This window comes from Lepisma saccharinum, chromosome 23, assembly GCF_977018435.1.
Source record: "Lepisma saccharinum chromosome 23, izLepSacc3.1, whole genome shotgun sequence".
In the NCBI taxonomy this organism is placed as follows: domain Eukaryota; kingdom Metazoa; phylum Arthropoda; class Insecta; order Zygentoma; family Lepismatidae; genus Lepisma; species Lepisma saccharinum.
In genome coordinates, this window is record NC_139251.1 from 27722523 (window position 1) to 27741082 (window position 18560).

The 18560-nt window shown below is 37.6% G+C and overlaps 1 protein-coding gene across 4 annotated transcripts in view; it reads right to left on the reverse strand.

Annotated features, from left to right (window-relative positions):
* LOC146005271 (uncharacterized) overlaps window positions 1-18560 on the reverse strand; it is a 544895-nt gene that overhangs the window by 85727 nt on the left and 440608 nt on the right. For all 4 annotated transcript variants that reach the window (XM_083144386.1, XM_083144385.1, XM_083144388.1 and 1 more), the window contains 7 exons: window positions 17171-17323; window positions 15413-15646; window positions 12398-12484; window positions 7022-7207; window positions 5133-5325; window positions 4092-4196; window positions 247-395 (listed from right to left, as the gene is read on the reverse strand). In XM_083144386.1, coding sequence (XP_083000512.1) covers window positions 247-395; window positions 4092-4196; window positions 5133-5325; window positions 7022-7207; window positions 12398-12484; window positions 15413-15646; window positions 17171-17323 — 1107 coding nt within the window. The remainder of the gene's footprint in view (window positions 1-246; window positions 396-4091; window positions 4197-5132; window positions 5326-7021; window positions 7208-12397; window positions 12485-15412; window positions 15647-17170; window positions 17324-18560) is intronic.

Below are 18560 nucleotides of genomic sequence, written 5' to 3' on the forward strand. Positions count from 1 at the left end.
ACAGAAGCAACACTGCTTTCATCCACTAAAAGGATTAAGTCCAATGATAAAAGTGAAAAGTTTGTGAATTGTAACCTGTTGCAAAATAAGCAATGTGCTGTTTATGAATATACAGTTAATAATAATGTCTATTCGAGCACATGACATTAGACAGGCGTCAAATATTTCTTTATACTGTCAGGAGGACATTTTATTAAGACAGTCATTACTTATTTCTAATCTAATAAACCATTAAAGAATACCCACCATCTTCAGAGAATATTTTGAATGTGATGGAAGCAGCGACATGGAAAAGCTATCTTTTGGTTGAGGTGACCCAATAGACGGAACATCGTTTAATGATGAATCAGAGTCCTGGTATATCTGCTTAATTCTCTGACTTACCCCGGTGCTGCCTGTAAGTGAAAATAATGCAATATTAGCAGCCAATATATTGCCCTTCAACTTTGGTCTTAGCATATGAAACCACACAAATTTATTGTAATATTAAATATCTGATTAAAGAAGTTACAATATTCAAAATCAGATTAAGTCAAATTTATCATGTCATACCGAGGACATTTAACAAACATTAACAATGGTGAAATAAAGGATAAATAGTAGGATGTGGTAACAGACAATCCACAATAAGATATTGATCACATGTGGCATCTCATTTCCTTAGAATGGATTTTTATCTTCTAATAAAATACTAACATAATAATACATTCCAATATTCTACAGTATATTTCCCTGTATTATACATTCAATCCTCATGGTGACAGTGGAGCAAAAAAAAAAAAAAAATCCCCATTTTTAAATCTTCCATGTATAAAGTCCCTCAAAAATATAAAATCGAGATTCCACTGTATATAAGTGATGAAGGAAGAAAGAGCAATATAAATTTAATCATTCTGACTTCCATTACATATTGTAATTCAAACGTTTTGCAAAAGTGCTATTCATAATTTAGGTATTTGCTATGTTTTTTTTTTTTACATGGATCTGGGTTTCAGATATCAGTTATGCATGTCAAGGTCTGTCTGTGAATATGAAAGGAAGATGGACCAATAAGATATATATCAGATCAGGTCCATAGCTAGAATTGATCTCCAGGCGGGGCTCACTGGTTATCAGGGGGGCTTTGTAAACCAAGTCATTTTTAAAAAATTTAACAGTATTAAATGAAGTTAAATTATGTGTGTGTGTGAGAGGATCATTAAGTTATATAAAATTTATAAATATCACACAAATACTATATTTTTCTACATGTTTTAAAACAGCTCTTTGAGTGTTAATTGGCTGATACTGAAATCATTCCTTAGACACTCCATACTATTGGGTTGGTGCGAATGAAATGTCCGGCCCAGGTGCGTCATTGCCAAAGGCCAAAAAAATCAAAACTACAATACCTGGTTAATCAAAATAGTCGCCGTCTGCAGCCACACACTTTTGTCATCGCTCAGCCAACAATTGGATTCTATGGCAAAAGAAGCCTGGAGTCTGCGACGCAAAGAGCTCCTCGACGGCATGTTGCACCGCCCGATCATCAGCGAAGGTCTTCCCTGTCAGGAAGTGATCGAGATGCCGGAAGAGATGGTAGTCAGTGGGAGAGAGGTTGGGAGAATATGCTGGTTGAGGAAGGGTTTCATATTACAACTCATGGAGAGTCTGCACCGTCCTTTGCGCGACATGTGGGCGAGCATTGTCGTGCAACATGAGGACATCATGTCTGTGGACCATTGCTGGATGCTTGCGGAGAAGTTTGCGGTGCATTTCATGGAGTTCAGCACTGTAACGATCTGCATTGATGGTTTCACCTCGCCTGAGAAAGACATGATGGATCACACCCACCATAGACCACCATACCAGCAACAACACCTTCCGTGGGTGGAGAGGTGATTTTGGAAACCGCTATGGATGTTGATCACGATCCAACCATTATCCTGATCGTTTACGATTGTCATAGCAGATCCATTTTTCATCTGAAGTGACAATCCGATGCAGGAAACCATCCCGGTTATTCCTTACTTTCAGAGTCCAACTCTTTCACTTTACCGATCGCACGGAGCCGCCGAACGACAGTGGTATGGTGTATGCCTAACTCGTCTGCAATGGCACGAACACTTTTCCGAGGGTCCGCTTCCACGGCATTCCTGAGGAGCTCATCTGAACATGATGTTGGTCAATGGCCATGGGGTTCATTTTGCAATGCTGTGTCACCGGAACGAAATTTGACAAACCAGCGGCGAATGCTGCGTTCATTTGCCATTCCTGGTCCAAATGCACTGTTAGTGTTTTTGGCGGCTTGCTGAGCAGAATGTCCCAGTTTGAATTCGTAAAGATAAATGACTCGCAATTGTGTTCTCCATGGTGCACTTTCAGACGACCCTGTTCAGCAACACACTGCCTCCTGACTGTCTGGGTGCTCCAGCCTGTTTGCTGGACGTATACAGAGTTTATGACATTAGACCCGTGACCTCAGTCAGTCCCTGTGTTGTGTTGTTGAGGTGAGTTTCTCACCAGACGTCAAAGCGGACATTTCATTCGCACCAATCCAATACTTTAGATGATACAGATATTTATATCACACACAAAAAATGCACAATATTCAATCACAGTACCTACAGTACATTGCACCTCCGGCCGAAGCAATGAAACTTCCCTTCGTACCCAAAACTTGGGAGTTGTTGACCTTTGATGCAGATGCGAAGGAAATTTGCATGATGACATCAAAGTCACACATTTCTGTCTAAACGGGAGGTCACAACAGGGACAGTTAAGGTACAGATAAAGAAGCTCCCCTATGAAGGAACTTTCTAAAGTCTAGAGAAGAGAATCTTCTAAATACTTTCAGTTACTTAGTTAGACTTCACTTAGACTGAACAAGATGAGCGAATGTAATAGCTGCTGTTCATGTTCTGCGGATTTATCCCTAAAGTTGAGAGCTATCTACATTTTCACTCTTCAATGCACACAAATTTTAAAAAAAGTTTTACCTAATATGAAAGGGGGCTGATGAAAGTGTCATGGGGGGCTGAGCCCCCCTGGCCCTGGCTACGGGCCTGTATCAGATACCAATAAAGTAGTGATACAAAATTTACCGATAAACTATCAATCCGATATCAGATTCCAAACTAATTCCATGAAAAACCTGAATGGTTCTTCTTTACTAAATATATGTAAACAGGTAACTGTAATGATTTTAGCCTAAGAAAAGAGTAAATGTAGACTTAAAAATTTACTTTAAAAACAAAACACTGCACATGAATTATACCTTTATATACACAAAAATAATAAAAAATGGCAGAATTATACTCTTAAATAGACTATTTATAGAAATATTGGACTGGAAGGTTTTCTGCAATTTTTACTTGATAATCTAAATTGCAGACATTTGACAATAGCAAATATAAATTAATCTGTCTCGTCCCTAATCATGTAATAATTCTACATACTAGAAATGAAGAAATTCTCGTGGGATATTTGCCAGGTCAGTTATGGATATGCTTCCAAGTTTTCAAGACGTAACTTCACTCTCATCTTCAGGGATTGAAGTGCAGAGATGTGTCTGAAGCCAGTTTTTAAGAATTTGGTGTGGGAGGAGTCCAGTGTAGGTGGCAAGTCAATTGGGTGTCATTTCTCCAACATCTGTGCTTCCTGTGGACTATCGCCAACCTGGCTGGGTCCAGTTCAAACCTTGTGCTGCTGCTGAGGTTTTCCCTTTTACACATGGATGACTATTGCTTCCTTGATGCGGTCCCAGTAATTGGTGTCTTGTTGACAATCTTAGTTGTCATGAAGTCAATTAAGGCTGGCAATTGTCAACCAGAAGAGATGACACCCATTTGGTTGGCTATCTACAATTCAAATTCATGAAAACTGGATTCATACACATTTCTCTACTTCAATTCCTGAAGACAAGAGTGTTGTTAGTTCTCAAAAGCTTGAAAACATATACAGAACTCATCTGGCTGATATCTCGAAAGAAAGCTTCCAGAATTATACTAGAAATGTTTATTAGCTTTTACCATGCAACACTATAACACTTCACCTGAAAACTGATTAAAGAAAGTACTGCAAAACAATTACTGACAGAATTGTAAACATACCTTTACTTCCTGAAATGCTCTCCACTTTATCATGCCTACTGCTTATTTTATTTTTACTTTCTTCTTCAGTCAGGGAGTCAAATTTAGAAGAATAATCAGCTGATTCTAGAAAGAAAAAAGTGTGGTTATTAAAAGCTGAAATAAAACGTAATTATTCTTTACAAATTAAATTGTACAGCAAGTCAAGGCTGGCTTCTATAAAATTTGACTTTCTTCAGCATCTGGGGAGTGCTTCTAATTTACTTCACATTTCAAATACTGAGATGGATATTAACGACAATACTAGCCATTGAATGATTGACACATTTTTGTTCCCAAATATTACTCTGCCAGCTCAGTGGCCAAGCATATTGAGTGATAGATTCACAATCTCACGATCCGGGTTGGAATTCTTGCCTGGGCATGAGTGTTGCTTCTTCAATTTCAACGAATCGTGATTCATTTTCACTGCTGTGATTAGGCAAAAGTGGCAGAAAAGCGATGGAAGATAAGAAAAATACAAGTAGCTTGTGATAAAAAACTGCTTACTTTGCAAACTATATTACAAAATAATTAAAAAGTTCCAGTGTTCTTCTTTATACCTTAAAAGCAAGTTTCGTTGGACTATCTCACATCACAAATATCATGGTAGCATATGTCAGTGTGTCTACCCTGATGTTTTTGATTTGAAATGGTCCTAGGAAATTAGGATAAAACAATTTCTATCAATAACAAGAAAACTTCTTCACAAAGATTCTCTGCACATTAATAGGATAATAAAAAATCATTAGATAACATGATAATTAAAAATAGATATATTTTTCTTATTACAAAAATATCTAATAATTCTGTGTGTCTTTTGAGAAAAATTACTTTATTTGCCTATTGATGCTGGTGAGACACTGTACAAGGCTACAGATCAACATTCAATAATTTTTTAACTTATGAATGGCGACACTAAGTCACCAAAATTGATTAGGCAAATGAAGGAAGTTTTGGCAAAATTATATTTGCATAAGAAGAGAATTCAATCGTGTTTGTGTTAAGAGTTTAAGCAGTTACCATGCTCAGACAGTTCTTCAGTGAGTGACTGTACAGATGACACCTGATCCTGAGAATTATTTTCCAGATGTTCGGAAACAGTGCGTTCAACTGAAAGGAGAGACTGCTCCAAGTTTTCCACTATGCCAAGAACCTCTGGGACATTCTTTGAACCCCTGCTGTATGTTACTGTTGGAATTTGTTCCTCGATGTCCTGTGAAGAAAATGAATATTCATTTAAGTACATCAATTTTAACTAGGGCTTAGCGATACCAGTGGTATTGGTATTGGAAAGAATTAGTTGAAATTTAATCATCGATATCATCTGATACTTGTCTGGGGTCTGGATCTCTTGCTGAGCCCACAAAAACGCAGGGCAACATTTTTGTCGATTCTAAATAACCTAGAAATTATGTAAAATGTGTAATTTTCATTATTTCCGCAACAACTTTGTGGGGAGGAATGGAATTTGTTGCAATTAAATGAATGTCTCAAGTGAAATTATGAACATTTTAAAGCTAAACTCTGATAAATTGTTATGATACACTGTAGTTACAATGGAAAACTTATATTCTGACTTTTTCATGATAAAAGTTGTGCGAATTACTCACAATTATAATAAAAATATATTAATAACTTACGTTTTGCGAGTATCTATGTTGCTTCTACGATGTTTCGGGACTGCTCCCTTCTTCAGGCTGTTCACTTTAAGGTTATACACAATTCATAACTGCGTCGACCTCTTATTAAAGGAGCAGTTTTTAATCAGGAAAACAGCGTGGTAATATGACGTGCACCTGTTATGGGTGTTAGGTTTTTAATGTTTTTAACCACAACCACTTATCCAATCCCATATCCTATACCTAATAAGAGGTCGACGTGGTTATGAATTGTGTATAACCTTAAAGTGAACAGCCTGAAGAAGGGAGCAGTTGCATCCCGAAACGTCGTAGAAGCAACATAGATACTCGCAAAATGTAAGTTATTAATATATTTTTAATATTCTGACCTACTTTGAATAGTTACAATTTTCAAGCATCAGGATTGGCAGGAATCAGTATGAGTATTGACTGTAGTATTGCTTCAAGGTGGTATTGTCTCAGTCCAAATGCCAACACAATTTTCTGAATGTGCACATAGTAACATACATTAAAATATGTACCAATAATAATATACTGGGTATTTATTTCCTTGCAGCTCAATTCCATAACATGTCTTTTAAGACAAAGTTTTCCTTCAGCTATTTTCAAATATAACACTGCTAAAAACAAAAATACAGGAAACCGTATTTTTATAATAAATTTTAAATTACTACATGCAGCATCCAGCTTACACATTATGTGCTTTCATGGCATGACTTTAAAATGCCTTAATAATTCTATATTAATGAAATGATAATATACTGTGGAAGCCTGAATTTTCGTTCTTGAATTTTATATTTTGCAGCATTTTAAGTTTTCCCCTGAAAAAGAAAATCCAGTTTCCACTGTAAAAACTACAACTTTACATAGACCAAAATATAGGCAATAGCTCCCTTGTTTAAATTTTATTTTTATTTTTGCTTCATGAACAAATAATAACAATAGAGAAATATTACAATTAACTTGTGATCAGGACAACACCTGACTACTACTTTGGCTAACTGTAAATAAGAGTGCAAAGAGTTGTATTGAGTTTTAAGTCCACTTTATGCACTGCTTGGCTAATTGGGACTGGGTCTACAGTTTGAAGTAAGATCTGAACAACTATGGGCCTCCACCAGGTAACAACCCCAGGACCCCTTGATTACAAGGTGATGGATATTAGTACCATGCTATCGAGGAGGGCAAGAACATGAAGAGAATTGCATTATCTAAAGTTCAAGTACTTAAAGATGGACGAGAAAAAATGCCTCCAGTGTTGACACATACCTCTGAAGCAGTTGTCTCATCATCTGCATGTTGACTCCCTTTCCGAAGCTCCTGAGACAGGGCCATATGGGAAATGGAGAGAGAGGTTTCTGAGCTGGATTTCTGCACACTATGATACGTTGTAGCTTGTGATCTTTCGTCTGGACTTTCAGAAGCCTCGTCTGATTTCATTTGCTGAGCTTGAAGCTGAAATAAAAGTTCAAGAGTAACTACTCAACAAATTAACCCTTTCCAGATGAGCGTGGACATAGACCATCATGCAATTACTATCTAATAGGATCAGTGACAGGTATAGCCCTTTGTTCACTATAACATTCTATCGTTAATGAACAAATGAGCTCTAATTGCACCGAATCTCTTGTGCACGTGTATGTAACCACTTCTATCAATTTTGCTTGCACTCATGTCGAATTACGTTGTGCTTCTGTTTATACTTTTCAGAATAGTATTAAATAATTTATATCCACATTGTGGAAATTATTTATGTTGATTCCACTTCAGATTTTGCAGTTACTGACGAACCTAATAGGAAGCTTTATAGGTTATTTACATGAACTAATTCTATATTACCTATTGAAAGTATGTTTTAGTAACTTTTATAGAATGTTATAATTCTTTTTAGTTTCAAAAAATTGTTACAGAAAAAAATTCATAAATGTGCGAAAATTTTTAAAAATGTAACACACTATATATATGTGAAAAGAGGGAGTTTTGTAGATTAAAAAAAATATGTTAAATAATAACATACTTAACAACATATTTTCTGATTTTTTTTTTTTTTTTTTTTTTTTTTTTTTTTTTTTTTTTTTAAAAAACAGTCTCCTGGGGAAAACTCTGTATTCTCAGTCCCCTCCAGAAAGGGATAATTACTGTTTTCATACCTCTCAAAACTAGTTTGGAGTTTTCTGTCATCAAGGAAATTTTAATAACAGGAAACAACAGGTTTTAGGGAAGAAACAAAATGGATATAGATCAACCACAAGGAAAAAACCTTGGGACGAAAAGTTCCCGCGCAACTTTCCCTTCTTCCCTCCACCTTGGGCCATAAGGAAGCATGGTCCACTCTCCCCGTACGGTGCACAGAAGTCGCGGGTCTGCGCAGGTTGTCTTGTTCGTGGTTCCACTATAGTAGAAGGGTTGCCACATATTTTACCAAAATAAATTTCCTGATTTTTAAAGGGACCATTTTGTAATGTATTAACTTTCTCTCACTGTGATTTTTGTAGTAGAAATATGAAAAATAGCTGGATACAGTTGAAAGAGAGAACTTCTTAAAAGAAAGGGCACATAATTGTTTTTTATATTATTTAAGTATTTTTTTTATTTTATTTTTTTAATTTTATTTTTTATTATTTTATGTTTAGATATAAGTGAAAAATCACTGCAAGTACAACAATCATGTTTAATATTAAAGGATTTTTTAAGGTATTTGAAATGTCCTAATTTTTCCTTAACTTTCTTAGTCATGAATTCTCTGACTTCTCCAGGATTTCTGGATTTCTAGATCAGTGAGTGCTCTGAGCAGGGAAGATCACATATGATAATCTGCCTATCTTGATATACCATGTGTTCCAGAAATAATTGAGGGGTTAAAAAAATTTATTGCAAGTAAACTAGCGGACTTATGTTAATGAAACCAGTTCAGAATGATCGAGGAATGCAAATAGTTTCTGCGAGTATGTTTTGTTAAGCTGACAGTTCACATCCCTTCTGCTAGGTGACACTCAAATCACTCACATCACTCACAGTGTTTCGTGCAGCAATGTTTGGTCCCCAAGATCACCGGACCTTACACTGTGTGACTTCCTTTTGTGTGGTTTCATCAAAGACAGGATATTCGTCTGACTGATGCCATGTGATATTGCAGCAATAGACACTATCGACAGGCTCGTGTTGATGCAAGTGTGGCAAAAACTAGACTACTCAGTCGATGTATGCTGTGTCACCTGTGGTGCACACATTGAACATTTGTAGATGAAAAAGAAAAACTGTTTCAGTCCTAAAATTCGTTCTGGACTGGTTTCATTAACCCTCAACTACAGTTGTGACGTCCCACGGACCGGATTGTTCCTTTTGCTTGTTACCCTGCCATTAGTTTTGACCTTGAGGCTAACTCTCTTTCAGTACCTTCCTCAACTTCAATGTGCTGTGAAAGCATGAAGAGAAAGGTTGCATTATCTGCTTCTGTGGTGTTCTATTTATATACTGCGGTCCCGCGGACGTCACGACTGTGTTTGTGTCAGTACCGTGAGCTAAACGTGGAATATGTCAGGCGGTGTGGGCGTTTCTTACATGAAGGAAAACATGCTTCTTGAGTCTGCCAAAAAAGAAAAGGAAGACATGTTACTTGTGCTACAGGTGTAAAGCACCGATAAGTCTTGAGTGTTGCAAGAAAGTGTGCCTGAAATGTGTGAACAGTGATCCTGAGCGACTGATGTGAGAACGTCTACAGATTTTTTATTTGTGGCATATACTGAATAGATGGACCCGTGGTTTTGAAGAATGAATGTTAAGCAATAACTAAAGACTAAATTCACGTTGATCAGCTGCGTGTAAATACTCAGTTAAGAGATATTTTGAACTCACAATATAAACAAAATACTTTTTGGAGAAGTTAAAAAAGAATGTTTCGCTCTCAAAACTATGTAATTGTGTTCAGTGAATAACAAAGCATACAACATGATTAAATTCACATCATTTAAAATATGTCCTGATATAGTTATATTCTTTTTGTTTCTTAGAGGTCCCGTGGACCGCACAACTGTGTTAGTGTCCGAAACGTGCACGACTACAGTTAAGGGTTAACGGAAGTTCGATACTTTGCTTGCAATAAATTTTTGTAACCCCTCAAATTTTTATGAAACACCCAGTACAATGAAGACGTTGAATGCTTAATTAACAGATATAACCAGGCGATTGCAATAGGATGTGCTTTAGAAAAATAACATGCATATTTATTATAGAAAACCCGATACTCATGATAGGTATTGGTCAATACCATTCATGGAGTCTGTCAAAATAAAGTGCAACACATTTGACAAATCTAATTGTCCTGGAAGTTACACAAAATTTCAAATTATCATTTATTTAGCACAAGTATTATGTGAAAAACTGCTTTTGCATTAAATGGCAGCTATTTTAATGATTTGATGTAATGCTTGAATATATTAACAGGGACAGTGCTACAGGGGGGCTAGAGGGGGAGGATTGAAGCCCCCCCAAAACAGGTCTCAGCCCCCCCCTATATTTTTGTAATACGCTGGATGCATTTCGATCGAAAACTTAAAAAGTAGAAATGTACATTTTTCATTATAAAACTTCCATTGGGGAAAGAACAATGTTCTAGCACATTTCCTAGTTTGGTTAGATCGCAAGGTTATTTTATTACCATGTGTTCTAAAATCAAAAGGATGTCAGCTGCAGATATGCCTGGATAACATTTGATACTAAGTAATTGGCCAATCACGAATCGCCAAACTTGCTACGAAATGTGCTGCCTGCCGGGTAGGTGGACGTATTCAGTGGCTGTGATGAGAGATTGTTTTTTGATTATTGGCATATGCAGCTAAATGTGTACAATTATCATTAGTCTCCATAAATCGTATCACTATATTTCAGAATATGTCTAACAGGTGCGACAAACAAATTTTATATGAATAAGTCGGACCACGTTGAAAATCTAAAGAAGTGTTATGTTTCTTTTTTGTTTGTTAGTTCCTCATTCAAGTACCAAAAATTGCACGAGTGTAGCAATGTTCTCTCATTGGTTTCATCGTCATATCTATCCTTAACGTAGCAAATATTCGAGAGGGGAAAAATACGATGTTAAAGAATCAAAGAGTACACACACTACCTAATTCTTAAATTCTGCGAATTGTAAAGATTAAAATTGGGCCCCCAGCCCCGATAGACTAGCGATGAAACTGCTACCTTGATATCAAGAGGTCCTGGTGTCAATCCCCGGTGGAGGTAACATTTCTTAAGTGGTTCGGATTCACTAGAAACATAGCTCTCATCCCGATTAGCCTCTGTGCATATAGTGGGCCTTAATATAAATTCGTATCAACTAATCATTGAAATAGGGTGCGGAAATCTGCATGCTTGGGCAATTTTATTGCTCACAGTCGTAGTCCTTCATGTTAATTAATTATCATTTGTGAGGCTGCAATACAGTCACAGTGGTTTCCATGCAGGAGAATCAATCTTTGAAACACATCTAAAACTATTCTCGCATCCTCCCCATTTTTAGCCCTAAGTTTCTGAATTCCAGTCGTTGAACAAGGAAACGTAAGATCTTTCATCCTGGCAAAGAAAATAGTATCATTATTTTATGACACATTTTCTATACAAGGCTGGTATTGTGCATTTGAGGCCTACTTTATTAAGTTAGTGACACTTTTCTGAAGCACGAAAAGCTGCAATCTTACAAAGCTACACTGGCAGAAACAAACTAAAAATAAAGACTCTTCAGCACCTCCTTGTAATGGTTGAAACATTTAAAATTCCCTTTTACGAACATTATAAGCATTGTGTTGTTGAAACCCCCATCATGGCAAATCAAGTGTTTCCTTCGTAATTGAATTGGAAATGAAAGGTTGAGTGCTTCATCTATTCTGTCCTTTGAGAAAGAGCGTGCAAAGTCTTTGGATTTATACACGGTTGTAGCTGCTCACGAAAGCAGACATATCTTATCGTAGTATATTTTGTAGTGTTTCATTTTCTCATTTTAGCAAAAAGTACACAAACTCTTTCCCTAGAAATAGTGTTACGTGTAGTATTTATATGTGTATCCAGCGAGTTAATATTTTAATTTTTATGGTATATTTTGTACTGTTCATATGAATAGTAAGTCTGTGATATTATTCCACTTGATAATGGCTTAGGAAGAGAGAACAATATAATCATTGCATTTTATTTGACATGAAAGATTCATGCCAAAAATTGTGTACTTTTGTATGTGATGGAACAAAATGCAGTGATTTTCCTTGAATCTGACTGTAAAATATGGTAAAAATTATACAGTAGTAAAGTATTACATAAATACCTTTTAGCTGGTATTAGTTAGCCCCCACGAGAATTTGACACAGAAATCTTTAGCCCCACCCACTTATTGTAGGCTGGTGTCGTCACTGTATATTAAAGCAAATTTACAGATAAGATCATGACATCAGCCAGAGGGCTCATCCTTAGAAATCAAATGCCACTAATATTCAGAGGCAAGTGCTAACAATAGACTTATATTGATAATTAAGTAATGAATGTTTTTTAAAAAATGCTGAAATGGAACTCAAACCTAGGTCACGTAAAAATAAACAATTTTGAGAATTTGACACTAACCCTCAAAATCACAAACACTGTAATAAACAGTTAACGTACCAACTTTACAGCTTCCTGAACAGCGGCTATTGCTGCTGCTGCGGCATTCTGTGTTGATATGGCCTGAATCTCCTGTGGAGAGATGGTCTGGAAAAGAAAACGGAAATGGCAACATTGTTACTTTATTTTTCGTAGTCACACTTAAGCTACTGTAATGAAGATTTTGATGCTTAGCAATTTTGAAGCCTAGTGAAAAGTTATGTACCAATAGCATACATAGAAATATAAGAACTAGTAATGGTGTTACGCTATTATCGTATTTCACCACATAATCGTCGCACCCTGTTCTTTCAGTGCAAAAATTGGTTTATATCCTTTCACTGTGGAATCATTGCATCAACGAAACCAATGATGTGGCACAGAATCTTGGCACACAGAAGATCATATTCTGTAGTAAATTTTCTCAACTGTAATATTTCGACTTAAATCCACAAATCAATAGCAACTAATGTGTTAACTTTTTTCAGACTTTCAAATTTTTGCTAAACCGTTGTGAAGGAATGATGTACATAGATTTGGACTATACAATTTTAATGTACATTCACACGTATTCTGTGCATCCTAATCTTTCACTGAACCCAAGTAACCACAAACGTTGGGCCAACGGTGGTTGCCAACTTTTGCCCAACCATGGAAAAGTGAGTCAAAATCAGTTTCAAAAACAACTTTCTCATGCTAAGAAAACTTTCAAGAGCATGCTGTAAATTCTAGAGTGTAAAATAAATTACATGTAACAGTGTTTCTTTTCGAATATTTCAGTTATAGCACATACTGGAAATATATTATTTTTAATGAAAGTAAAAGCTATTTTTAACTTGCATTCACTCACCAGTCCTTAGCCAGCCACCATGGATGAAATATGTATTGGAAATTGCTTATTGTTTGTTTCTCTTGCTGTAGTAGAACAAGAACATTCTTACAGGAATTATTGTGAAGGTGGTTCAACAATGTTATGTGCAGACTAAATTCCATGATGCAAAACTAAGAAAACTCTAGAAGGTGTTTGTGCTACCAATTGAAGGTATGGTGCCTTTAAAACAATGATACCAAGTGACTGAAAAAGTGCTGTATATATTTTTAATTTTCATAAATAAACATGCTGGCCCAACGTAAAAATTACATGTTGGGCCAACGTTGGAACCATAGCCAAAACTACTGTTGCCCAACGGTATGTTCTTACGTTTCGCCAAACATTTTCATTACGGTTGGCCCAACATTCACACTTTTTGATGATTATGCAGTTAAATACAGTACTCTTTCATATAGGTAAAGGTAAAGCTCCCTGTGCTCAGGACACTCTGCCATGAAGGTGCATAGTAGGGATTGCCTGATATATAGGCCCTTTCCCATCGCCTGCGGAAAGACGTGTCTGAGGGGGGGAGGGTAAAAGATAGATAATGGTCACACGGAAACAGTTGTTAAAGGTGGTATTAAGGCTGTTGGTATGGATGGCAACTGTGAAATCGGAGTTTTGGGTGGAGGAACAGTGGTTATTATTCCTAAGGTTCAAGGGGGTGGAGGTTTCTCCTAGGTAGAAGTTGCCGCAGATTTGGAAGATTAGGGTATAAATGACGTTGGATGAGTGGCAGGTGGCCTTAGGGTGAAGGGTGAACTCATCTGTAGGGGTAGGGATCAGGAAGGTGGGGTAGGTGATGAGTATGGGGCAGATCTTGCACCTGGGTTTCTTGCAACTGTGAGCTGGGGGGAGTGGTGTAGAAGGGGTGGAAGTGTTTTAAACCAAGATGTTCTTGAGGTTGGGGGAGTATGATGGAAGGTGACCCTAGGTTTATACCCAAAGATGTCCCTGGTGTCAGGATCACTGTGCAAGATGGGAAGGAGGGAGTGGACGGTATGTTTGATTTTCAGGAGGTGAGGGTGGTACATATTGGGTGATCAGAGCTGGAGGGTTGGTTTTGGGTTTTTTGGTGCACCGCTCCAATCACCCCCCCCCCCAGCCCACAGGTGCACAAACCCAGATGCAAGACCTGCCCCATACTTATCACCTCCCCCACCTTCCAGTTCCCTACTGCTGCTGGTGAATTCACCCTTCACCCAAAGGGCACCTGCCATTCCTCCAACCTGATATACACCCTCATCTGTCAAATCTGTGGTTACTTCTACCTGGGTGAAACCTCTAGCCCCCTGAACATCCGCATCAATAACCACAGACCCTCTATCCAAAACTCCGACTTCACTGTCGCCATCCACACTAACATCCACAACACCACCTTCAAGAACTGTTTTCGTGTAGCCATAATACATCTATTACCCCAGCACACTGACACACCTGCATGCGATGGGAAAGGGCCTACATATCAGGCATGCACGGCACCATACCCCCCCCCCCCCCCGCCCAAGACTCAACCTAGCCACCCAATAAGCATTTCTCCATTCTCTCCCGAACTGCAACCCACCCACCACCTACCCTGCAGTAAACACTGGTGAAAGGATCTGCTCGTCTGAACCTGTGTTCTATCACTTTTCTCTGGCAACACTGTATGGACTCCAGCGTCAGTATTCTATTCTGTGCCTCTATGCTTTTGTTTACTTCGTTCTTTCTATCTAAGATGACAATGAGGTACTAGCCTCAGAATATAAGACTTCTCATTTATTGTGGTAAGGCTAATCGGGACTGGACCTACAGTTTAAAGTGGGATCCGAACCACTTGTGCCTCCACCAGGTATCAAACCCAGGACCCCTTGATTACAAGGTGACGATGAGTTTTGAGATGGCATTAAATGGACTACTTATCAGGGTGCAAAAGGTCTGGGGAGGGACTTCTTGAAAATTTACCAATAAGGCTGCCATGGCTATATCTACAACATGTGCTTTTGTTTACATCCACTTTGTAGTGGCAAAAAATGGACATTAAGCAATTTTTGTAATTGCGGCCAGTATTCTTATTATCTTGTTGTTCTGACTTCTTAAACTGATGTCTACTTATTAGGCATTTGTAGAAACCTTGATAACAGTAATAATAACAACAGGAGAAAGAGTGGAAAAGAACAACTTACCTTGGCTTCAGACAACTTTTTTGCAGCCTCTGCTGTTAACTTAGCCGCTTCTGCTTGCGTTTTTACAATCTCCAAAGAATCATACTTTGTGCAGCAAATGTTTCTTCTGACTTCTTCGAGCAGCTTTTCTACTTTCTCCTGCTCTCGTTCAAAAGCTTTCTCCATTTCCAATCTGTCTGCATTTGTTCTCTTATGAATGGCTTGCAGTTCCTCATTATGCATCTGCTTCATCCCCTGGATTCAGAATAATACAAATAACATAAGTTGAACATTCCACAATTACTTTTTTTTATAATTGTAATGATAAAGATGACTGATGATTTGTTCAATAGAAGAAACAAATCATACACAGAGATATCTATGCTCTTGATGGTATTGGAACCCAAAACCTTGGGAAAGATCACAAGTCAAGCTATAAATGCACTTCAAGATGGCATTTTCTACAATTGTATTATTATAACATGTGAATGAAATGGTAAATTTATTACTAGAAAATAATTTATTACATACAAGTAATAAAAATAATAATATATTATTATTACATTATAAATTTCTGCTGTACTCAGGAGCCAGAAGGGTGGAAGAAAACCATAAACACTCACCACACAAAATGAAAATTTCTATATTTCACTGCCTCACTAAATATTCACAGGAGAAAATTTAGATTGCATTGTACTGCAGTGTAGCCAGATAGTTAGACAAAAACAGCACATTAATCAGCATTTGTCTGCTTACTGGATGGGATGGTAAATGTCATAAATATGTAGCTGGGATTGGAGGGGTGGGTATAAGTTGGGATGGTTACTGAGCAGCTAGGTTGAGTCCAAGGGCCATTGCAGCATGCACAATGCATATTTCGGATCTTTCCCAGAACCTAACCAAGATGATATGTTGGTTGACAGGGAGTGGTGGGTGGATAATGAGTACTCGGAAACAGTTGTTGAAGTTAACACTGAGGTTGTTGGTGTGGGTGGCAACAGTGATACAAGAGTTTTAAGTGGTTCATTCTGAGGTTCAGTGGGGATTGAGGTTTCATCCAGATAAAACCCATCCTTGTTCTGGCAGATGAGAATGTATATACAGGGTGTTCCCATGATCTTTGTTAGAAATATTATAACAATTATTATTTTTTCTCTGTAATAAAACATGAAGTTTGCAGTTCAGCATATTCCTTTCCCCATAAAGAAATGGAAAGCACTCAGGTTTGGATTATTAGCATAAAATTTAACAATCTTGAATCAAACTGGTAGGGTGGATGGAGACTGACCAAGTGAAAGTACCAAATATATTTCAGTTGTCTAATTCCACTGTCATAGGTAGCCCCAACTAGTTTTGGTTATAACTTTTTAATGACGCATTCCCGGACTGGGTTTCCTTTCTCATATTGGTACTTGAGCCAGTCTCCATCCACCCTGCCAGTTTGATTCATGGTCTGGTAAACACCCTGTAGGTATATGGTCTGATAAGGTGATTGAGGAAACCATTATATAGCAATAACTGTGCCTTACTAACACTCAAATTCAGGACACTTAAAATGTCATGGAGCAACAATCACAGCAACTACATGCTGTTGCTCAAACTGAACCAATGATACTGAGCCACCAGGACAAACTCAGTCTGGTATTGAAAATATAAATATGCTGACTGCAATGTAATCAAACAATACACATGAAAAATCAGTTATGCATGCAAATAATCAAAGGTAGCTCTCAAAACGGTAACAAAAGAGGATCAGCCCTTTTTACTTCATTCTTGTACCTGAATTGTCTGAGCAAGTGCTGTTGATTCTTGCTCTGCTCGGGTAACAGCTCGGACTTTGTCTATCTCGGTCAAACGCCGCAATGATTCCTCCACGGAATCCAGCAACTTTAATTCTGCTTGAAATTGAAGATGAAGAGCAGTGGAAGGTGGCTATGAGGGGAAAGAAAAGATAATAAATGCCATAATTTTTTTAAATATCCATGTTAGGATAACATACTCTAGTTCAAATGCTGTCTCAAGAGGTAGTACGCTGACATAACTAATGTAGCCATAAAAACAAAAACAAAGGTAAGTTTTACCTTTTCATTAACATGTAATGCAACACCCCAATGAGGACCCAGGCTTACCTACTGACTGCCAGGAACAATGCCAACTCATCCTACACACACACACTCACCTGAGGTGGAAGACCATCCAACCAGCACAACAAACACCCAGTCGTTGTTGTAGGTTTTCTACGACGGGGTTACACTCCTCATTCGTAGCTTCCCAATTTCCTCACGATGGTGGGTGGCCACCGGTCCCATACACAGGCCGAAATCTCAGGAGAAAAGTTGTTACCCTTCCTCCAGGAGACTCGAACCTGCAAGCGTCTCGTAGTCAGTAGCCAGAGCCCAAAGCATGATGCCCTAAACCCCACAGTCACAGTGTGGGACTTACCTTTTCATTGCTACCACAAAAAAACTTTCCCACCAAAAAGTTATTTAGCCTGATGGAAACTTCATCTTGGAGGTCAAACATAGCCAGTGATAAAGCAAAAATTATGTCTTTTTTCATTTGCATTAAACAAAAATACTAGTGACAAGCAATGTGCATCATTAAGAAAAAATAGACATACAGATGACAAAAACAATACTTTTTTTTTTACTTTACTTTTCTGCCACCTTTGGCTAATTGCAAAGATGAGGATGATATGATAAAATTGATGACGGGACACTCACAAAGAACATGTATACCCAGGCAAGCATTTACACCTGGGCCCCTGGCATCGTAGAATGCTGTGCTAACCGCTCTCCCACGGAGGTTGACAAGAACCATGATGATAATGATGGGCAACCTACAGCCAGCCCTTCTAACTATAGCAATGCTAATAAAAATGGGCACATGCATGATATTCTTTCCTTTCATTACCGACCTGAACTACTTTTCTGATGATGACTTTGAGGTGAAGTATGAAAGCTTGTTGAAGTTCTAATTTGTTCATGTTGGTTTTATATTACTTATTGGAAATGTACAGTAAATCCAACATGGCCGTGCTACTATTACATATACATTTCATATTGCATATTACATATGTAGATGTAAATAATGTGTTTAAAGGACTATAAACCAAAGATTAATTATATTTTTATTCATAGGTAATTATTAGAAAGCATGAAATTCAACC